The sequence below is a fragment of the Carcharhinus amblyrhynchos genome, chromosome 20, assembly GCF_965287045.1.
Source record: "Carcharhinus amblyrhynchos chromosome 20, sCarAmb.v2.hapA, whole genome shotgun sequence".
Taxonomy (NCBI): domain Eukaryota; kingdom Metazoa; phylum Chordata; class Chondrichthyes; order Carcharhiniformes; family Carcharhinidae; genus Carcharhinus; species Carcharhinus amblyrhynchos.
Genome location: NC_137343.1, coordinates 45,732,310 through 45,756,510, shown reverse-complemented (window position 1 = coordinate 45,756,510; position 24,201 = coordinate 45,732,310). Strand labels below are relative to the sequence as shown.

The window sequence follows — 24,201 nt, the reverse complement described above, 5'->3', positions numbered from 1 at the left end:
TTTATTTTTACTATGGGCCTCAGATATTTTCTGGAATCTTCTGTGACCCTGCATTGTGATGGGGAAGATTGATTGACAAGTCAAAGTCAGGTGGTTCCTCTCCACAGTCTAAAGATGTATGGATTAGGTTGATTGGTCATGTTAAAATTGCCCCTTAGTGTCCTGAGTTGCGTAGGTTAGAGGTAGGACCTAAGTGGGATTGTGGTCAGTGCAGACTAGATGGGCCAAATGGCTTCTTTCTGCACTGTAGGGTTTCTAATGATTTTCTATGATTCTATGACTAAAACAAAGCTTTTGGAATTGGTAAATTGCAGTTGACATTAGCTGACGGTGTAAGGAAGGGGAAGATAACTGTGACGATAACTCAGCATTTAAAATCACCAGAAGCATGGTCAGAGCAATTGGAAATGGCTAGAATTCAATTATAAATGAAACAGCTTGAACATGAAAAAGAATTAAAGCAGCTTGAATGCAAAACAAAAGAGAGAACAGCAAAAGCCAAAGAAAGGGACGCAATTGCAAGAAAGAAAGGGAGAGGACAGTCTGAGTAGGTCAAAAAGAAAAAGGACAGCCCTGGCAGAAGAAAAAGAGAGAGAATTTGAACTTCAGAAACTGGAAATAAAAACTGAACAGAAGTAAAGGGAAAAGTACAGAATGAGAGCAATGAGGACAGTGAGAAAGAGCAACAGCATCATCGTCAAAGGCCTGGTGGGGATCTATTTAAATATGTCCGAGCATTGCCAAGGTTTGATGAGAAGGATGCAGAAGCCTTTTTCATTTCATTTCAGAAAGTGGCTCAGCAAATGAAATGGCCAAACAAAGTTGGTAGGTTGAGCTAGTGAGGTCTTTGCATTACCATCAGAGGAGGTACCTGGGAATTATGATGAAGTGAAAAAATTTATCTTCGGTACATATGAACTAGTGGCAGAAGCCTACAGACAATGGTTTAGAAATCTAAGGAAAGAACCTGGTCAAACATGCATAGAATTTGAAAGATCAAACAGAGTAATTTTGATAGGTTTTTAAAATTTTGACTGGAGTTTCTGACCTAAATTACAACACCCACCGTGGAATTGGCACTGACATTAGGATCTACTCACAGTAGAAAAATGGGTTGATTCAGAGATCTCAGACAATATGATGCCAGAACTGCCACTTTCCCACAGGATTCTGTGCTATAGGAGTGAGGTAATTTAACTGAATTTATAGTTGATGCACATTGTTTGCCTAAACCACTTTCACTTTTCTCATACTTGCAAGATGAGCTCAGAGGTTGTGTGGATATGAAGTTTTAAAAGCTGCTGTTCCACTCAAGGGCTGAAGGGCCTCTTCTGTACTGTATGACTCTATCTTCTGTTTTGGCTCCATCAAATCAACTAAGCCCAGAAATGACCAGACAGCTTTGATGCCTTAAATTTTCCTCCATAGCAGGAGTTTTTTCCCCCCCCCCCATCATTAACCTTGATCAAAACTTGAAACTTAAAAACCAATATCCTTCAAACATCATAATTATTCCACAGTATTAAACATTGCAAGTCAAGACCAAGTATAATCTTCAACTGAAATAGGATTAGAAATCAGCAAAGAACTGGGCAAATGAAGTAACTCAACCCGTACTTTGAAGTCAAACATTCAAGTCTTGTATAAGTAATATTTCAATTTAATATTATTTTAAATTAAATAGGAGAACTTACAGCAATTTACAAAGCAGAAAGCTGGAGCTAGTTGGAGCATAGGAACAGACTGAGGAACTGGATAATGCAAAGCAGGCACACTACGGATCTTTCACTGGTAGCAGCGTGTAATTACAATATAATAAATTTACATTGCCAGGTTCTTAAAAGCGCGAGCAAGGCATATATCCAGATACAAGATGTTTTAGTACGTTCTAGTCCTTGTTGCATAGTGTGGCAGATTTCACAAAGATTTCTTAAGCTGCCTCTGAATTGTCACCACCCTTCCCTTCCCCGCGCCCCCCCCCCCCAACCACCATTAAAGGGATAATTTCAGTGAATCGACAAAAAGTAACAGGGTATAATATGGGAAAATGTGAAGTTGTTCACTTTGGTGGGAAGAATTGAAAAGGAGAAACGATCCAAATGTAGAGAATACTGTGGTGCAGAGGGGTCTTGTTATCCACGTGTATGAATCACAATGTCAGTCTGCAGATATTAGAAAGGCGAATAGAATGCTGGCTTTTCGTACAAAGAGGATGAGTATAAAAGTAGAGAAGTCTTGCTTAGAACTATAAAGGGCATTTGAGAGTCTGTACCTAGGAGTACTGCGTACAGTTTTAATCTCCTTACTGAAGGAGGAATATACTTGCACTGAAGGGAGTTCAGATAAGTTTAATAGGCTGATTCCTGAGATGAAAGGGTAGTCTTATGAGAGAAGGTTGAGCAAGTTGGGTCGACACTTTTTAGAATTTACTATAATGAGATATAATCTTACTGAATCTTCGGAGATTCTGAGGGGGCTTGACAGGGTACATGCTGAGAGGATGTTTCACATATCAACCCAAGATTCTGCCGAATTCAAATATAGTTCTATTAGAAAAAGGCGCATAATCTACTGGGACATAGAGCTAGAACAATAATGATAGTAAATGTTTAACTGAGTTGAATGAGTGGATACACTTCAAGAAGGACTATCCCAGTGATATCAATGTAAAATACAATGATTGTTTCAGATTGCTAACCAGAATTTGTACTATTTATGGACACTTAGAAAATGCACTTGACCCTCTGCTAAACAAAGGTTTACATGCAACACGGACAAATATATTCCACAGAATGATGTAAACCACTGTACTAAAACAGTTTGAAATACTGGTATTTTAATGCCAACAGTAATATGTAAAATTGAAGGTTGCATACATTGGCACCACAAACCCAGGCTGGAATGGAGATGATTGGAAAGTTCTGCCAACACTGGGCCTCAAGACTGCACTGCTATATAATGACAGGAATTGGTTTCACACACATAATATGTCCTCATCGTGCACTGACTGCAGAGAAATAATCTTGCTTTTGTAGAGCTTTTGCTATAGTTTCAGTCTCAAGTTTGATTTGCTGCAGCTTATAGACACTCTGTTTAAATTGATCCTGTTTGCCATGTAAACCTCAAGTCTGGCCATAAATCCCGCCCACCACTAGTGGTTAGCACAATGCTGTCAATGCTCACTTTGTAAGCTTTTATTAACCAACCGTGTCAACCCAAAATTTAAACCATTTCAAAGCTAGCAATAAAATTACCTACCGTTCATCAAAATTTATGAATTAGGCAATTAGGAATTGTATTTTTATTTGTAGTTGGTACATGGAAGTCCCTGGCAAGGATTATTGCTCATCTTTAATTGTCCTGAAGGTGGTAGTGAACCAATTGTGCAGCTTTGCCAGCCTGGCTCATCCTGACAGGCTATGCTCATCTGGGACTGTGGTAATGTTACCTTACAACAGAAATGGAGGTCATCAGAAAATTGCAGGAACTTGTCAAGCTACATTAGTGAAAATCATCAGATCCAATGATAGAAAAAGCAATAAACTTGTGGTTAATTAGCAAATTTATTTTGTAATAACAATCTCTGATGCAACAGCGCATTGAATTGCTTGGAATACTGTAATGATTTAGTTTAGTATATTTATCATACCACAAAGTGAAGATCTGCAGTTGCTCGAGAATACGAAACAGCTTCTGGAGCATCTTTATTAATGGAAATGATGACCAGCTCAAGCAGAAAATAGGGAGTCTGTCTATACCAGCTATTAAGCCAAACAGCTCCTGGGGTAGCTTCTACCTGATCATTTATAGAGTCAAATTAAGGGAGTGGACTACTTAAATGTTTTTATGAAACTCAATAAATACCAGAGCTATACTTGAAAACTAACTAATGTAATCCAATTATTCAAAACAACTATTACAAATCAAAGAATTATAGACCAGTTGATCAACACTGCCAGTGCAGAAAATGCTTGAATGCACTTTAATGGTTGCAATCAATGTTCACTACATAACACAGCATCCAAAAATGCTTGTGATGTGGCTTTGGAAACAATAAGTCTCAGGGCATTAATCTTTTAAAACTCTTTAAAGACATAAATGCATTTGATGATCACAGGTATTGAATAGATAGTGTCAACTTGGATTTTTGTAGGTTTTTGCTAAAGCTTTGTGCATGAGGCTTTTCAAGGTGATGAGGACAAATGGTATGATGGCAACTTTGCTTGCATTACGGACAGAAGAGAGGCAAATGGTACTTATTTCCTTACCACAGCATACAGTTTGTGAGGCTAAAGATGTAATGTTAAAAATGTCCAGAAGGCCAGAGGCAAAGATCATGCGACATGGTATAGCTCTTGGGGCTAAAAGGATCACGGGATATTGGGGAGGGCGGTCAGGATATTGAATTCGATGATCAGCCATAATCAAAATGAATGGTGGAGCAAGCTCAAAGGGCTGAATGGCCTACTCCTGCTTCTACTTTCTACTTCCCAACAATGTTTAACTGCAGCTTCTATCCTGAATTTCATTGATCCTCCTTTGGATACAGACAGGTGGTTATGAGCATCTCTTACTGTGTAATGAGTTTTGATCACTCTCTATTGAGATTGTTCCGGCTGGGGAAGCCAGTTCATCTGCACTTCCTCGGGGTCTATACAACGAAGTGAGAGATCCACAGACTGAGTGAAGAATTTATTTTGTTCTTTTAACTCCTGGCGGTAGTCCCAGAACAACCCAATGGTCAGGTGCATTGTAGTAATTAACATTTTTGGTTCAGCAGAAAATCCGTTAAAAAATAGCAATAAAAGAATAGAGCTTTGAACATACAGTGTTGGATTTTTTATCGTGTTGGAGGAGCCCAACTCTTGCTGGCCTGAAAATTGGTCTGACAGCAGAAAACAAATATTAATGATCACTGGAATCATATCTTTAGGTTGTGAGCAGTAGATTTCCACAGGACTATTTTTGTTGCACTATTTGAAGAGTTTGGGGAAGGGTACTTCTGGTATACTAAATCTGATGATACCAATTCAGCACTGCCAGTTGAACTGAGTAGGGAAGATTCGTGGTGTTCATGGTGATCTGAACAACTTAGTGCAGATGAAGGAACTGCACTTAGAAATTAACATGGATAAATTTCAATGACTACATTTTGGAGCAGGGTCAAAAGAGAGTACTAAATCAGTCCTTCTCAGCAGTCTGTATTTATCACAACCAATCTATAACGTATTAACAAAGGGATGAAGCAGCAGGCACTAACAGCAGATTCCTCATCTGTGTCCCCAACTATTCAGCAATTCCCAAAGATCTATTTCAATTGCTCTTAATCGCTTTGCCAATAACCATTATTCCTGAAGTACAGCTTAAAGTGACCACATTACATACTGTAAATGGACCATATATACTCCTAATATTCACGAATGGTGAGAGATGAACAGCTTTCTATCTCATGATTTATGCATCTCAAACACAAATACTGATCGGAAAAGCTACCCGTGTCATATATGGTTTTATTTTATGCTATGTTTCTCAATTTTCACATTATGTAGTAGACACACAACACAATATTGTTGATGCCACATCAACAACGGACTTATCAAGGAGACTGTACTGTTGGATTGGAAAGTAAAATGAATTATGTGACTGCCTCTGCATTCAATAAACATACAATAAAAATATTAATTCTTGATGAAACTCAATACCACAGGAGAAGTGGCAAGAAATTCACATAACTTCTGCATTCCACTGCTATCTATACAAGATTCTCTATTTAGTTGCAGACGGTGCACTTGGCACTTTGAGTAATCAATCACAAAGACTGTCTGGAATATCTTGTTGTGGCTAGAGTTGAGTATTTTAATAAAATATAGTAAAAGGAAATGACCTATGATCCAATGATAGTATCAGAAGAGTGATGAGGAATGTTTTAAAAAGTGGGAGGCACAGTGGTTAACATTGCTGCCTCACAGCGCCAGGGACCTGGGTTTAATTCTGGCCTTGGGGGAGGGTGACTGTCTGTGTGCAGTCTGCACATTCTCGCCAAGTGTGAGTTCTTCTGGGTGCTCTGATTTCCTCCCACAGTTCAAAGATGTGCAGGTTCGGAAAATTAGCAGGAGATAAGAACATAAGAAATAGGAGCAGGAGTAGGCCATCTCCATCTAGCCCTTCGAGCCTGCCCCGCCATTCAATAAGATCATGGCTGATCTGTCGTGGCTCAGTTCCACATTCCTGCCCTCTCCCCATAACCCTTAATCCCCTCTCTTATCAAAAACCCATCAACCCGCGTCTTAAAAATATTTAGCGAGGTAGCCTCCACCACTTCAACGGGCAGAGAATTCCAGAGATTCACCACCCTTTGAGTGAAGAAGTTCCTCCTCAACTCCGTTCTAAACCACCCCCCCTTTATCTTGAGGCTGTGCCCCCTAGTCCTACTGTCCTTTCTGAGCGGGAAGAGTCTCTCCACCTCTATCCTATCCATCCCATTCATCATCTTATACGTCTCAATGAGATCTCCCCTCATTCTTCTAAACTCTAACAAGTACAAGCCTAGTTTATTCAGCCTCTCCTCATAGCTCAACCCCCTCAACTCCGGCATCAGCCTAGTAAACCTCCTCTGCACTCCCTCCAAGGCCAAAATATCCTTGCGTAAGTACGGCGCCCAAAACTGCACAGTACTCCAGCTGCGGCCTCACCAATGCCCTATACAGCTGCAGCAAGACCTCCCTACTTTTATATTCAATCCCCCTCGCGATGAAGGCCAGCATCCCATTCGCCTTCCTGACCACCTGCTGCACCTGCAAGCTGGGTTTTTGCGACTCATGCACAAGGACCCCGAGGTCCCTCTGCACCGTCGCCTGCTGCAGTTTTTCTCCACGTAAGTAATAATTCTTCCCACCATTATTCCTACCAAAGTGGACCACCTCACACTTGCCAACATTAAATTCCATTTGCCAATTCCTGGCCCATTGGCCCAGCCTATCTAGATCCTTCTGTAGACTCTCCACACCCTCCGCGCAATTTGCCGTTCCCCCAATCTTGGTGTCATCAGCAAATTTCGACACCATACACTCGGTTCCCTCCTCCAGATCATCTATATAAATGGTAAATAGCTGAGGCCCCAGCACCGACCCCTGGGGCACTCCACTAGTCACTATCCGCCAATCCGAATAGCACCCATTGACCCCCACTCTCTGCCTCCTATTTGACAACCAATCCTCTATCCACGCTAACACCCTACCCCCAACTCCATGTCCCCTGACCTTCTGCAATAACCTCTTGTGTGAGATATACGTGGGGTTATGGGAATAGGGTCTGGATAGATGCTCTGTCAGAGAGTCAGCACAGAATTGATAGGCCAAATGACCTCCTTCTGTACTGCAGCGATTCTATGAACACATCTGTCAGCAGTTACAGAAACAGAAGATTTCAACTTTTGTACAACTTGATCAGAACTTTCTTTTATATTGCAGGTGCTGTACATTCCCAACATTATTTATTTTATTTCAGACTTTCAATTGCTGGGAGTTTTATCTTTGTCAATTTAATAATCTATATCACATGCTGGTGGCAAAGGATCTCCCAACATGCACTAAGTTAAAAAGACTTTTGAGGTTATCATTATAATCATTAATTAAATGAACTGATTATTTGAAAGATCAAAACATCTGGCAACAACCTGCCTTAATATAACAGCTTTGACATCAAAAACCTTTCAGTATATACAGTATATCATAATTTTAAAGCAGTATCTAAATATTAAAATACAGAGCTTTTCTTTCAGTTTATTTCACGTGAACACTTTAAGTTGATTATCTAAACACTTTTGAGCAACCATTCATTTTACATGCTTAAACTGGAAGTTACCTTCAAGTAAATGACATTCAGGGATCCATTTCTTTCTATTTAATTAGACTAAATCATTAAAATATTAACTACATTTGTCAATTCAAGTTCTCCCTCAACAGCAATCCATTGACTTTCTCCTCAATCTACAAAAAGCTGGAAACTGTTTGCTCCTTCATTGGCAAAAAGATGTGAAACCTTAATGTATTCGTGGGTTTTGAACTCACCGCATTTATTTTATCCACTTTTTTCTTTTCTGGTTCTTTCATGGTAGTTGCCAGTATTTCACTGCCCTTATAGTCTCTGTATAGTTCACTCAAGGTCTCCCTCAGTTCCAGGCTGGTGGTTTTGAGATAGTATGATGGATCTGATTTTGCTTTCTCCTCATCTAGAAAATAGCCAGGTATAATGTGAGAAATCTTTAAGGAAACATGCATCATTCTTGCGCAATGCACAGAAAAACAGAGAGGGGGGAGAGGGGGAAGTGGGGTGGAGTTGACTGGTGTGTGTGTGTGTGTGTGTGTGTGTGTGTGTGTGTGTGTGTGTGTGTGTGTGTGTGTGGAATGAGGTCACCTGAACTTCAGAATTAACAAATTTATTGTCCTTTTGGTCCTATTGGGTCTTTATTCTTTGAGCAAAATGATTCCTCCACACACCGTAGGCCTGGAAACCTGAGAATGCCTTGTTTTCCTTTAGTTTCATCCAATTTGTGTACCCTTCCACAGATGGTGATTATTCTCCAGCACCTGGACAAATTCACCATTCTTCTCACTGGAGATTGAACTCAAAGTGCCAACGGCTAACTCAATCTTGATCACCATCACATTGTCGGAATCAAGATTGCTGCCTGATTTTTCTCATTTCTAACTCAGAAATGCTAAGACACATTCCCATCATTCTTTGGCTGTAGAGCTGAGCTAATTAATTCACCTCAGAACTGAGATTAAATTTTGAACTTTTTTGCATGGATAAGTGCACTTGCACATAAAAATCAGACAAAAATCATTAAACATGATCAAAATTAACACTAAAGTACAATTCCTACAGATCTCACAGTCTGCCTATAAACATTCAAAGAATAAAGTGCAATAGTAAAAGTACATTGCATTCAGGTTATTTTCATTAATTCCACCTTTACTTGATTAACACAGAGAAGCACCATTCCAAACAGCTGTAACGTGGTATGAGATTGCTGCCGAAACCAAGCTCTATGTTCAGGCCTAATCAACATAACACAGCAAGAAATTCCAGAAGGGTTCAATACAGGCTTGTGCGCTGAAAATCAACCATCTTTAGTGATAATGACTACTTCAGGCTCACTCAAAAATCTTAGTCATGGTGGCAAAATGGTTAGCACTGCTACCTCACAGTGCCAGGGACCTGGGTTCAATTCCAGCCTCAGGTCACTGCCTGTGTGGAGTTTGCACATTCTCCCAGTGTCTGCGTGGATTCTCTCTGGGTGCTCCAGTTTCCTTCCACGATCCAAAGGTTAGACAGATTGGCCATGCTAAATTGTGCCTTAGTGTTCCAAGATCTATGCAAGTGGAGGGTATTAATGGCGTAAAATATATGGGGTTACACAGATAGGACCTGGGTAAGAGTCACTGCAGACACAATAGGCTAAACAGTCTCCTTCTGCACTGTGGGGATTCTATGAGTCTATGAAATTGGACCATTAGATTAAACAGACGAGTAAATTTCAGTCTCTGGTTACACAGGCTGACACTCGCTTTCCCGTACTATGTGGTTGCATATTTTCAGAACATATTAAACCGTGTCCTTATTCTGGAATTTTGCAGTTAAAATACTTCTCTAGAATAGAATTTTTGATCTAGGTAATAAAATTGATGGGCCATTTATCAAAAGTTATAGAACATTTCCCTTGGGCTTGATTAGGCCGATAATTAGCTCCATAAAAGCAGATATATTTGGTCACTTAAGTTGCACATCTTATCACAAATGAGATCTTCTACATGAAAGAAACTTGAATGGGCCTGACCCTAATTGTTTTAATACAGATAGCTGCTCATCTGTAATACTATGGCATTTTAGAGAGAAAAACTAACAAATATCAATGAGAGTTACTTTGTAGATGGTGCCAGCACCGTTGAGATGCAAGGCCATTTCATTTTATAGTTTACAAGCAGTTGGACACCCATTTAAATAAGTCAAATGCTATCCCAAGGGTTTAATCTCACAATCACAATTAATTTTTCATTTAAAAGAAGCATTAATCTCCTTGATTTATTTGATGTATATTATCAAGTCTAGTTCTCTTTACAGCCAAACCAAAGTTTTCATTCCAACCAATTAATTGCAGGTAGTCCAAAAATTTTTGAAATCTTTCACAACTAAATCAATTTTATTACATTCATTAAAGGACATAAGAAATAAGAGCAGGAGTAGGCCATCTAGCCCTTCGAGCCTGCCCCGCCATTCAACAAGATCATGGCTGATCTGAAGTGGATCAGTTCCACTGCCCCGCTTTCTCCCCATAACCCTTAATTCCCTTGTCTATCAAAAACCTATCTACCTGTGACTTAAATATATTTAGCGAGGTAGCCTCCATCACTTCAACGGGTAGAGAATTCCAGAGATTCACCACCCTTTGAGTGAAGAAGTTCCTCCTCAACTCTGATCTAAACTGCCCCCCCGCCTTATCTTGAGGCTGTGTCCTCTAGTCCTGCTATCCTTTCTAAGCGGGAAGAATCTCTCTACCTCTACCCTATCCATCCCCTTCATTATCTTATACGTCTCTATAAGATCCCCCCTCATCCTTCTGAACTCCAACAAGTACAGACCCAGTCTATTTAGTCTCTCTTCATAGTCCAACCCCCTCATCTCCGGTATCAGCCTAGTGAACCTCCTCTGCACTCCCTCTAAGGCCAATACATCCTTCTGCAAGTGTGGCGACCAAAACTGCACACAGTACTCCAGCTGCAGCCTCACCAGTACCCTGTACAGTTGCAGCAAGACCTCCCTACTTTTATATTCTATCCCCCTTGCTATAAAGGCCATAAACACTATAAAGAATCATTTCTCATTATAAATTGTAATCACAGGATCCATTCAGTGCAGGAGGCAGCCATTCAGCCCATCAGGCCTGCAGCGACAACAATCCCTAACCCCATGTATTTACCCTGCTAATCCTCCCTGACACTAAAGGGCAATTTAGCATTGCCAATGCACCTAATTTGCACATCTTTGGAGGAAACCCATGCAGACACAAACAGAATGTGCAAACTCCAGAGAGACACTCACCCAAGGCCGGAATTGAACCCAGGTCCCTGGTGCTGTGAGGCAGCAGTGCTAACCACCATAGCGTAGAAGAAATCGAACTTAACGATAAAAACAAATTAGTTCCATTCCCAGTGGTTAGCACTTACAGCGCCAGGGACAGGGGTTCCATTCCGGCCTTGTGCAACTGTGTGGAGTTTGCACATTCTCCCCCGTGTCTGCATGGGTTTCCTCCAAGTGCTCCAATTTCCAAAGGATGTGCAGATTAACTAAGCTAAATTGCCCCATAAGTGTCCCAAGATGTATAGGTTAGGTGGATTAGTCCTGGGAAATTTATGTGGTTGTAGGGATAGGGCCTAGGTAAGATGTTCTTCCAGAGAATCAGTGCAGACTTTATGGGCTGAACGGCCTCTCTGCACTGTTCGGATTCTATGAAATCCATAATCATTTGGCACAAATGATTTTCACTTTCAGCAAAAACTTTGCTTTTGCTTTAAACTTTTCTGCTCAGCATTCTGCACCAGTTTTACAATTAAATAAATTCCTAATTATGGATGGCCTTTTCATTGCTTTTTTTTTAACAGCGGGTAGGGAGGATGCGAAATCAGCCATTCTGATGCACTTCCTAATTGGCAGTCAGAGACCAAATAGAGAGAAATGCACTTCAGCTCTCTTACTGCAGGATTTATAAGTTGTATTTAATTTTATTTGCCCAAGTCAAGACGCTCAGTAAGGGGAAACAATGTATAGCTTAATTCACACAAAGAATAGGGATGTTAGCTCAACAAATGATCATACTGATGCTAATAGCTAATTGAATATATGAACTGGATTGATTTGATGGCTTTAGGTAGGAGTTTTACTTTGTAGGTAGATTATTTGAAAGGAAAAGGAATAAACGTGCAGAGAGGCACAGAGGAATAGGACAACCGCTCGTACGAAAGAGAAATACCAACATGGATTGGTTGGGCTGAATGGCATGTTTCTGCCACCTCAATTTGATGTAATGAAACCAATAGCTTCAATTGAGGTTTTGAAAATAACAGCTATCCGCCTGACCAACCTATAAATACATTACCAGGGCTATCCCTCCCAAGTTCCCAACCTATCTCTACCCTTTGCTCATCTCTGGTGCTACCTGGTTATAATTCCGCAGTTACACATTCACCCTCTTCTTCTACACAACCCAACAGGCTTGCTCCATCATCATCATCCCATGCTGCTATAGTTTTACTACCCCTTGTAACATTACTTAACTACTTAAGAACAGAATGGATCAACTTGGACTGCCTGATTGCAAAACACAAATTCCTTTGCTTACTTTCACCATTTCTGCTAACGGATAAACCACAGTGCTTTCACTCTTTTCTCTGCCTTTTGGGTAACTTCAGCAAAGATGCTTTTGTCACCAAACAGTCAACGTCTGTTTTAGTTCATGTCATGTTTCAAGTTTTATTTGCAAGCTAAGTCTTTAAAGAGGACTGCTGAAGTCTTATAATTACATAAATTACACAAAATAATTATAAATGAAGACTTATTTCTCTGGTCGGAGATGTAGACTCTGCTGCAACTTAAATTATTCTTCAGTGACTCATTTATATCCCTGTCTGTGGTAACTTGAAGTACAATTTGGATGGCCCATTTATTGGGCACAAAGGGAATCAAGGCACACACGCAGGCAAGTGGAGTTGAGGTAGAAGATTATCAATGACCTCTTTGAATGGTGCAACAAGCTCAAGAGGTTATATAGCCCACTCCAGCTCTGTTTTTCATTTTTCGAGCATAATTATTGTTTCTTTACAACCCAGACACACATCTAAATGAAGAAATCTCTCTCTCACTCAGGAATAATCTTGGGTTCTGCAAATTTCTGTTGTGAGACTCTTCAACAGTCAAAGGGATATGAGCAATTGAAAATGTCCCGCAAATGTCAGAACATAGAAGTGTTAGCTTTATAATACGTTCCATGAAGCCTCACATCCCTATCTTTGTGCTGTATGTACGCCACCATGGATCAGGACCACTGCATATGACCAAATAGTACCACTATAAATCTAACGTATATCAGCACATCAGCCCAAGAGATTCCTTACCTGGATCAGGAACTTTTAAATCATTTTTGACATGGAAAAAGTTTGAAACGTTGAACTTGTCAACATTGGATGGATCCTGCAGAGAAAACAAAACCAGTGAAAGTTTACACTTTAGATTAAACAAAATGACATGAACAAAAGAAGAAAGTTTGCTCATGTAATTAATTTAATAACGGTTTAAGAATTTTAACATTAGTAAGGACAGCAACTTTGCAGTTACATTCTCAACCTGCTGTACTTGCCTATGAAAAAGGATTAATGCAGAAAAATAACAGAGAGACTTTGTTAGAATAATGCTGAATGGACGAATGTGTGGAGCCCCTCAGGTGTCACAGTTGTTAGAATAGAGTGACTGACCAACTTGGAGCTGTTTTATGCCATTCTGTGATACAGTATAGCTGTATGTTTCACTGTGCAAACAATATTTCAAATTCTACATTAAGCCCGGCAAAAAAGTGCATGGGAAACGTCAACATATAATGCACAGCCAGTCTTTACAACAAACAACAGATTAACTGGAGGAACACGTCAGAAATTGAGGCGAGGCGGGGGGGGGGGGGGACACTCAGACAGGAGAATGTGGGAGGCGAAAGGGCAAATGTAGGAGGTAAGAGAAGAGGGGAAAAGTGGGAAGAAGAAAAGAACAAAAGTGGCAGCAACAAGAGACTCAGAAGAATGAAAAGAGGACAATGAGAGGGGTAGGGAAGATTACAATTCAGATTTTAAGCAAACACTTTTAGATAAATCATAATTACATCAATGAATTAAACTGACATTTTTCAGGCTGGTAAACTGTCGTTTACAATTTGAATATCAGTGTATTTCAAACTCACAGCTTTGTCTGTATGCAATTCACATTCTCACTTCAGCTTTCAAAGGCTGATCAACCCTCATTAGCATGTTGACTTGCAAGGTTTCCTGTAGGGAAAATCTCAGTGCCCCCTACTCTTCCCTCCCACAACAGGCCTGATCTTCAAGTCCCATCATTAGTTATAGAGTCTGCCACAAAGAATCAACTCCATTCTAATTTTCCATGAGCAGACTCTGCAGTAAATCTAGTCGGTTTTCAAATCTAATTGCTCTCAATCACTTGGTTCCTCAAATAATTTCTAAAATATCTGCCTCCTTGGGTATTCTGCTGCACAATTACAGCATCCTCTTGGGAACTAACTTAGATGGGGACACTAAGATGCATCTGGCCCTTCCCACATCCGTATAGAAAATAAGAGATATGTTGTCAACAGGAGATGAACTTAAGAGGCTAAGTGGGACTTTCCTTTGCTGATGTTGACAGGGCTCCTGGCCATCATGGTATAACAGCATTCCAGTTCAAAAGGTGGAGATTTACTCATGGATGACCTTTGGTTGAAGTATGGCACCCGTAAAAGTCAAACATTCAAAAGTGAATAAACATGCTTTTTCCAGTTACTAAAACTGGTGCAGCCAAGGAGATAACCAACAGCGAGATTCAGATCATAACTGAGCTTATCAACTTAGGTTTATTATTTTTAGTCAGGCTTTGCTGTCAAAATAATAGCAAGGTTAGCAACATTCAGTGTTATTGATATGTAAATTTGACAATTGCACATATGCAGTTAAATGTGTAAATCAGGGAGCTGCTGCCCATTTTTTTAAATCACTTTTTATTCTTCTTCCGTTGTTCCACTGCTCCAAATTTGCTCTGTTGCTTGTCTCCAACCCACCCCCACTCCCCCCTACCTCCCCACCCTTTCACGGCAGCCACCACATTCCTCAGGTAGTCCCTTAACAATCTGTACCTCTGTTTCACCATTCACACATTCCCATTACTTAATGGGCACTTTTAGCACCTTTCTTAGGCTTCATCATCATTATTTACATTTTCTTTGCCCAATTAAGCAACCCCCTGACCCCCACAGTATAAACATTGTCTGTAATTCTTTGCTCTTAACTCTGACGAAGGGTCATCACCTCGAAACACCGGCTCTACCCACTCTCAGTAAGAAGTCTCGCAGCATCAGGTTGAAATCCAAAAGGTTTATTTGGTAGCACAAGCCACAAGTTTTCAGAGCACTGCCACTTCATCAGGCAAGTGGGAGTTTTGTTCACAAACAGGGCATATAAAGACACAAACTCAATTTCTCAAAAAACCCTACCCACTCTCCACTGATGCTGTCAGACCTACTGAGATTTTCCAGCATTTTTTTGGTTTTGTTTCAGATTCCAGCTTCTGCAGTATTTTGCCTTTAGCTGCTGTCTGAGAATGCCCCGATCTTCGAAGAATTGCATGATAATAGTATCTTGCCAAGAGATTCAACATTGCAACACTAAACTGCATGAAGTTGCTGTATTAACCTGATATTTATGACCTAAACTCCTTGAAAAGGTTGGGACTTGACAATTCCAGCATTGGCACCCATTTAATGTCACACTAAGTCTTAATTATTGCAAAGTAATCTCTTTCAGCTTGAAGATTAACTTTAAAATGTATAGAGTTGCATTCCTTCCTATTTTAAATATTAAAGGTTTAAAAATTTAAATAATTGAATTATTTTACTTTATCTTTCAGGCCCTCATTTCTCTCTCCTTCAATCAAAATCTTTCTTTCCCGCTAGTTTGCTTTCTGAACCTGATTTATAGTGACACTTTCTGGTTCAGTCTCTGTTCTATTCATTTAACAATTCTTCAATCTGGCTGTTTACATAAGTATTGAGTTGTTTATCCTGTTCACACAGTTCTCAGGTGTTGTACAGAAGTGCTGCTCTTCCTGGATAGTTAGAAGCTCTATTGTAAAATCCTATGGAATGTCATTAGGCAAATATAAGCATAATGAAGCACCACTCATTCACTATTAGCCGCAAAGTCTGGTCCATTATTTTGCAATACACTAGCAAATGGACTATTCTCCATCTAATATACTACAGTGTGCGCATTAGGCTGTATATTGTCCTCTTCCCCTTCAGCTGGTGAGATAGAGACAAAGGAAGTGGTCCAGTTGGCCCAACTATCCACAATTTTATAATAACACAAACAGAAGTCAAGTTCATCCAATATTTTAACTCTCTCAGCCTAGCATTCAACTACATCTTGAGCTTTCCTAATATGTTTGTTTCTACTACCTTACCTGGTAGACTATTCCAAATGGCACGACACTGAGTAAATGCATTTACAAAGATTTAAGTTTACTTTCAACTATATGAATTTATACCAGCAGGATCTATTGGCCTGATGGACTTGAGAACAACATCCTGGGTTCACCATACTGCATATACCCCTAAAGGGTAACATTTTCTTTTAAATTGCAGAGCTTGGGTTTTTCTATTTTTTGTCCATATCCGTTCTTTAGAGTTTGGATTATTCTTGTTGCTATATCCCAGGAATGTACCATTATAAGTGTCAAGGATCTGCCTACCAACAGCAGTATCAAGAGTTTAAAAAGACACGCTGTGGTGCAATTTGCCCAGCAACAGTTAGAAATTTACCTAGCGACTGCAGCAGCCAGCATTCTAAAGGAATGATAAAGATGCAATTTTCCCAGCAACAAGATTAGCAGACATTTAGATATAATCAGGTGAAAATTGCCCTGCTAGTAAAAGCAGCTTACCTAGATGACTGAGAGATCTGTGGAAACGTGCAAATGTTAATTTCTAGAGCCAAGGAATTTGATGCAGACAGCCGAATCCAAGGAATTAAATATCAAAGAGGCAAAATGGCATAATTGCTAGCACCCTCAGAGTGAAGCAGGTTAATTTTATATCTAACAGCCCAAAAGAGGCCAGTATATCCAAAGAGCCCGAGGGGCTAGTTTAACCTCCAAAAGCTCAAGCAACAGTTCCATCCAATAGTCAGACAGGCTGGACACAGAGAGGCCAATTTTCATCTAAGATTCAGAGCCAAGATACATTGCAGAAATTCTTCTGTACGATATAGTTTTGTACCCTCACTGAAAAAGCAGAGGACGCTATTCTAGACCTGTCCAGTTAAGCTGTATTACGTGGTAACTATTAACTGTTTTTGACTTAGGTTACAAAATTGAACATTGCTTGGGAAAGGGGTATATGTCTCAGTGAGTTCAGGGAATTGCATATAGTTTGGAGAAGAGAGTTAATCCCAGACAAACGTTGTGTTTAATCATTCATATACTTAAATATCAGAGTGTATGATAGTCTTTCTTGTTTTGTATTTTTCTTCTTTTACTTTAATAATTATTCCTTATTAGTTGCTTGCAAAAAGACTGGATAGTTGTCTCTCCGAGTTGTACATGGCTCCTCACATCATTCCTAATAAATATACACCACTACAAACCAATGTTTCAAGTTGGGATACTGTCGCATAGAACTCAAGTATGTTCCTTTTCAAATGTGGCCACCTATTCCAGCTGAGGTCTGATGTTGTAAAGTTTCAGTATAATGGCTATACATACGTACACCTGCATTCTGGTTGCATATTTCAATTTTCTGTTTGCTGTTACACATTTCCTTCTTATTGAAAGTATCAAAAGTTCTTATTCATTTCTGGCTTAACTTTGTTCCAACATGCAATAAAGTTTCATTTGCCATCTGATTTGCCAATTTGCATAACAGAATTTATTTTGCAAAACCATAAAGCACCCTTATCCCAGCTGTGCAGCCTATTTAATGGCCTTCTACAGAGTTAACAAAGTAATGTTTTACATAATGATCTGGAGACAGAAATACAAGAAATATTTCACTCAGCATCTCTTTCTGAGTCATACATGATATAAGAAGATTCCGCCTATTAAGTGCCCTGAGGGCAAAACCAGGAAGTTTCACATAGGGCAGAACGGCTGCAGAAGCCTGAACTTCATGACATCGGAGTGAGGATGTCTCCAGTCTGGTGTTGAGAGCTGGGAATACAGGAGATAGAATCATAGAAAATAACAGCAGCAGAAGGCCATTCAGCCCTTTGTGTCTGTCCATATTTGAGTATGATCATGGCTGACCATCCATCTCAACATGATACTCAGTGCACTTTTCATACCCCTTGACACCTATAGAGTCTTGAAATCTATCTTATATATAATCATAAGAACATAAGAAATAGGAGCAGGAGCAGGCCATCTAGCCCCTCGAGCCTGCCCTGCCATTCAATAAGATCATGGCTGATCTGTCATGGCTCAGTTCCACTTTCCCGCCTTCTCCCCATAACCCTTAATCCCCTTGCCTATCAAAAACCTATCTACCCACGTCTTAAATATATCTAGCGAGGTAGCCTCCACCACTTCAACGGGCAGAGAATTCCAGAGATTCACCACCCTTTGAGTGAAGAAGTTCCTCCTCAACTCTGTTCTAAACTGCGCTCCCCCCCCAACTTGAGGCTGTGCCCCCTAGTCCTACTGTCCTTCCTGAGCGGGAAGAGTCTCTCCACCTCTATCCTATCCATCCCATTCATCATCTTATACGTCTCAATGAGATCTCCCCTCATTCTTCTAAACTCTAATGAGTACAAGCCTAGTTTATTCAGCCTCTCCTCGTAGTTCAACCCCCTCAACTCCGGTATCAGCCTTGTAAACCTCCTCTGCACTCCCTCCAAGGCCAAAATATCCTTGCGTAAGTGTGGTGACCAAAACTGCACACAGTACTCCAGCTGCGGTCTCACCAGTGCCCTGTACAGTTGCAGCAAGACCTCCCTACTTTTATATTCAATCCCCCTCGCTATGAAGGCCGGCATCCCATTTGCCTTCCTGACCACCTGCTGCACCTGCAGGCTGGGTTTTTGCGACTCATGCACAAGGACCCCGAGGTCCCTCTGCACTGTTGCATGCTGCAGTTTTTCGCCATGTAAGTAATCGTCCTTCCTACCATTATTCCTACCAAAGTGGACAACTTCACACTTGCCGACATTAAATTCCATTTGCCAGTTCCTGGCCCATTCGCCCAGCGTATCTAGATCCTTCTGCAGACTTTCCACACCCTCTGCACAATTTGCCGTTCCACCAATCTTGGTGTCATCAGCAAATTTCGACACCATACACTCGGTTCCCTCCTCCAGATCATCTACATAAATGGTAAATAGCTGAGGCCCCAGCACCGACCCCTGGGGCACTCCACTAGTCACCAACTGCCAATCCGAATAGCACCCATTAACCCCCACTCTCTGCCTCCTATTTGACAGCCAATCCCCTATCCACACCAACACCCTACCCCCAACTCCATGCCCCCTAACCTTCTGTAATAACCTTTTGTGCAGCTTGGCCTCACAGCTCAATCAGCGCCTTGGCCTCACAGCTTTCAGTGGCAGAGAATTCCACAGGGCCACTACCCTGAGTGAAAAGGTTTCTCTTCACCTCATTCCTAAATGGTTTTTCCAGTATCTTTGAGACTGTGATTCCTTGTTCTAGCGGTGCCCGTTAAATGCCGCCCACCTCCCCCCACCCAGCCAAAGGAAACAACATCCGAACAGCCAAGCTGTCCAGCTCTGTCAGAATTTTACACATTTCAATTCGATCCCCTCTTATTCTTCTAAACTCAAATGGATACAAGCTCAGTAGATCCAATCTCCCCTCATATGATAATCCTGCCACCTCATGAATCAGTCAGGTGAACCTTCACTGTACTCCCTCTATGCTAAGTATATCCTTTTTTAGATATGGAGACATAAACAACACATAATACCCCAAGTGTGGTCTCATCAAGACTCTGTACAGCTGCAGTAAGACATCCTTGCTTCTGTATTCAAGACCTCTTGCAATGATGGTCAACATATGATTTGCCTTCCTAACTGCTTATTGTACCAAGATGTGTAGGTTAGGAGTTTAGCAGGGTAAACATGTGAGGATGGGGCCTGGATAGGATGCTGTGTTGGAGAGTTGGGGCAGACTTGATGGGCCGAATGGTCTCCTTCTGCACAGCAGGCATTCTATGTTTTGTACTTCCTTGCCTGTATTTTCAGTGACTACTGTACCAGGACACCCAGGTCCCCTTGTACTGCAACTTTTCCCATTCTTTCATCATTTAAACAATATTCAGCCATTCTGTTCCTTCATCCGAAATGGCGAACTTCATATTTATCCACATTATACTGCATCTGCCACGCACTTGCCCACTCACTCCACTTGTCTAAATCACCTTGAAGCCTCTTAACATCCTCCTCACTAAAAATTTCCACTAAATCTTGTGCCATCAGTAAACTTGAAAATATTACCTTTTGTTCCCTCATTCAAACGTGAATAGCTGGGGCCCAAGCTCGGATTCCTCCCTAACACTGCAAGAAAGGTCCATTTATTCCTACTTTGTTTCCTGTCCCCTAATCAATTTTCAATCCATGCCAATATATTACCCCCAATCCCATGTGCTTTCATTTTGCACACTAACAGACATGTGTTTTATATTAGTGGGACAAGAGATCATGTGTTGTATATGACCGTGAACTAAGTCTTGATGCATCAGAGTAGGCAATGAAGAACACCATCAGATCATTCCAAGCTCCTTCTCACCCTCCATCAGCGCAGAGATAGCCACCTCGGTAAGCATGCATTCGCGATTAGGCTCAGGGTCACGCATCACAGACACGTTCCTGCAGTTTATGGAGGATGTGACAGCCGAAATCCCTGATAGTCGGAAGAATGTTGGAGTCAGGCCCATGCTGAGTCACTTACTGATGCTGTGCCTGTTAAATGCCATAAGAACCTGCTTCCTCCATGGAGATGTTGGTAACTGCCATGAAACGCCAGATTCAGCAGAACAATCAGTGGTCGCTGGATAAGTGTTCAGACTCACATTCTGTAACTCTAGGCCATGTGCTTTCCTGACCTGGAAATAGATCAGTATTCCTTCACTGGATCAAAATCCTGGAACTCCCTCTCTAACAGCACTGTGGATGTATCTATACAACCTGGACTGCAGCAGTTCAAGAAGGCAGCTCACCACTGCCTTCTCAAGGGCAATTAGGGATGGGCAATAAATGCTATCCTAACCAACAAGTATGAATGGATAAAACCCTTTCCTCAAGTCAGCATAAGTCCCTTCCTACAATAACCGAACCAAGGAGATAAACGGTTTAGTACTAGATATGCCATAGATCAATGAAGGTTTTAGAACAAAGAGGAGCAATGGTACTTGTCTGTGGTCACCATTCCAACTGCATTGCCAAAACAATTCGCAATCAGTTTGGAAGTGGTATAGACCACTTTAGTTGAGAAAAATTAATGTGTAAAATGTCAGTTCAAGGAATTATACAGTAGGGAGTTGGGGGGTGGGCAGGAGGGGAAGGGTGGCAGCACCATAAAATTGCAGACAGGATGGAGCTGGTGGGAGGGTAGATGGTGGAAAGGACAACCAGAAAATTCTATGGGACCCTTGCCTGCAAACATACAGCGATGGTCCATAAAATTCTGCCCCAGGTGTCTCCAACCATATAGCCATTCAACTGCACTTGACCCTGCACTAGGTGAGCTTCTCAGTTGGTGAGATGAAGGCTTTGCTTTGTCAGATTTTAGCCCAGTAGGAATCTCAGGTAAACATGCTTGATACATCAGGAATTATGAAGTTAAGTAACTCATCTTCTGTATCACAACTTGGCATGGTTCTTACTCTGACCAAGATCACAAGAAACTACAAAGAGTTGTGGATGTAGCCCAGGCCATCATGCAAACCAGCCTCCCATCCACTGACTCTGTCTACATTTCCTGCTGCCTCGAAAAAGCAGCCAGCATAATCAAGGACCCCACGCACCCTGAGCATACTCTCTTCCATCTTCTTCCGTCAGGAAAAAGATACAAAAATCTGAGGCCATGTACCAACTGACTGAAGAACAGCTTCTTCCTTGCTATCAGTAGACTTTTTAATGGTTCTACCTTATATTAAGGTGATCTTTCGCTACACCCTCCCCTTTCCTTCTCCCCTATGTACTCTATGAATGGTATGCTTTGTCTGTATAGCATACAAACAATAATACTTTTCATTGTATACAAATACATGTGACAATAATAAATCAAATCAAATGGGGACAGCTGAAAATAAGCAAGCCCTGTAATTTAATATTTAATTTCCCACACAGGCGGAGTACTGGCAGTGCAGAATGGTTACCAACCACAGCTCTCCTACTAAATTAGTTACCACTAAATTTGTGCTTTACATTCTAACTCTGCAGCTCCCGCACTCCCAAGATTGGCCATTTTTCCTGAGTCCCAAAAGTCTGTCCATTTAATCCCTCCAGTCAAATGTCGCAAAGGACAACTTGGATAGTTATGTTTGTTAGTAACTAGTCTACCACACAATTGCCAGTTTTATATTTGTTTAAATACAAGTTTAAAAAAAATTATTGGTTTAAATTCTGAGATCTTATAGACACAAATTTAAAATACCATTACCAGGAGTCCAGGAATTAATGCATTCAAGCCATTGGTCGGTACAGAATAAGCATGAACTTCTGGATTTTCACTGCAACAATTTGTGTATAATTCTTTCTAGAGACATGAATAGTGTTTTGGGGTAACATGAATGAAGCATAGGAGTTGGTCATTGGGCTCCTAGAGTGTACTCCATTGTTTGATAAGATCAAGGCTGATCTGACAGTGGTTTCTACTTTCCTGTCTACCCCCTTTATCCAAGTTGTCAGTCACAAATCTAGCTAACCCAGCTTTACAAATATTCAATGACCCAGCCTCCACTGCACTCTAGGGAAGAGAATTGCACAGACTAACCATCATCTGAGAAAAAAATTCTCCTTATCTCTATCTTAAATGGGAGATGCCTTATTTTTAAACTGTGCCCCCTAGTTCTACATTCTTCCACAATGGGAAACATGCTTTCAGCACCCACTCTGTTGGATGTTGGGTGCCCCTATGGCATGAATAATGCAAGTAGTACCAGGTGAATATACTTCTAATGTTGCAACCACAAACAGCAATGAGGCAGATGACTGGATAATTGTTTTTAAAAGTGGTGTGGGCTGAGGAATTGTTGACTTCCCAGACATGAATACTTTGTCAGTTCTGCTTTAAATTACATACTTATGATTGAATTTTGAGGTATGGGTGCTATCACTGAAAGAAGTCTCACAACACCAGGTTAGAGTCCAACCAGTTTATTTGATAGTAATCCCACAAGCTTTTGGAAACGGTGTTCCTTCATCATCATGCTATCACTGAGTCATGGTTGATGTGTGTTTGAACCTTTAGAAATAATTAAAGTGGATAATATAGCAAATACACAAGATTCATTCTCTACTCTTCTTAGTGGCTAATTTCAGTTGTATTGGTTATGAGAAATCTACGGGAGGCCAATGTTGCCTTCTAGCACGAGCTCACAACAGACACAGTGATACCCTGCCTATGTGCACTGAACTAATCTAGACACATGCTGCTGTTGCTATGGCAACATAAAAATGAAAAGCTGCCAATGCTAATAACCAAGCAGTTAGTTAGCACCAGCAATCAGGAAGGCTAGCTTATGTTTCAGGATCTGCTTCATGAGTAAAATGCAATAACCCATTTTTCCCTTAACAGTTGCTGACCATTCTGTAAACACCCCCTGTATTTTCTGTTGCCACAGGTTTGTTTCTGTAGAGAGTTGCCACTTTTCCTGGCTCCCTTTGGGCACTGTGCATTATGTAACAGTGGGCATCGTTATCTTGGAAGAGCTTTTACTAGATTTGTAAATCTGAAAATGTTTCTCTCTGGAACGGTTTAATTAAGCCATTTTCTGCAACTCTGCACAATAATAAAGAAACATCTCTAAGAACATGCCCTTTCTTGCAGCTTCCACATCAGTATTCTTAAGGGTAGGTACGGAACATTTTGCTTTCCGTTGCTAAGAATCAGTTCCATAAAAATAATGTGTATTAGAATGCCAAGCTGGCGGGTGCAGTATGAAACTGATAAATGTACGAGTGCAGTACAGGTGCAAGCTTAAAAAAGATACAACAATTTCCTCTTCTGTACAAAGGAGGAAGAAAAACAATCTGTGATGCCTTATGTACAAGCAACTGAGTTGGTCAGGAAATAGGGGTCCCAGCGAAAAGGCAAGTAGCAAACAGGAGTCTTCTGTTTCTTTGCCATCTCTTGCTAATTTTTTTTTAAAGCATATCC

At 40.8% G+C, this 24,201-nt stretch overlaps 1 protein-coding gene across 1 annotated transcript in view; it reads right to left on the bottom strand.

Annotated features, from left to right (window-relative positions):
* ppil2 (peptidylprolyl isomerase (cyclophilin)-like 2) overlaps positions 1–24,201 on the bottom strand; it is a 324,215-nt gene that overhangs the window by 194,513 nt on the left and 105,501 nt on the right. Inside the window, exons 9-10 of the mRNA XM_080208513.1 lie at positions 13,173–13,248; positions 8,070–8,230 (exon numbers count right to left, since the gene is read on the bottom strand). Of these exons, the coding sequence (XP_080064639.1) occupies positions 8,070–8,230; positions 13,173–13,248 (237 nt within the window). The remainder of the gene's footprint in view (positions 1–8,069; positions 8,231–13,172; positions 13,249–24,201) is intronic.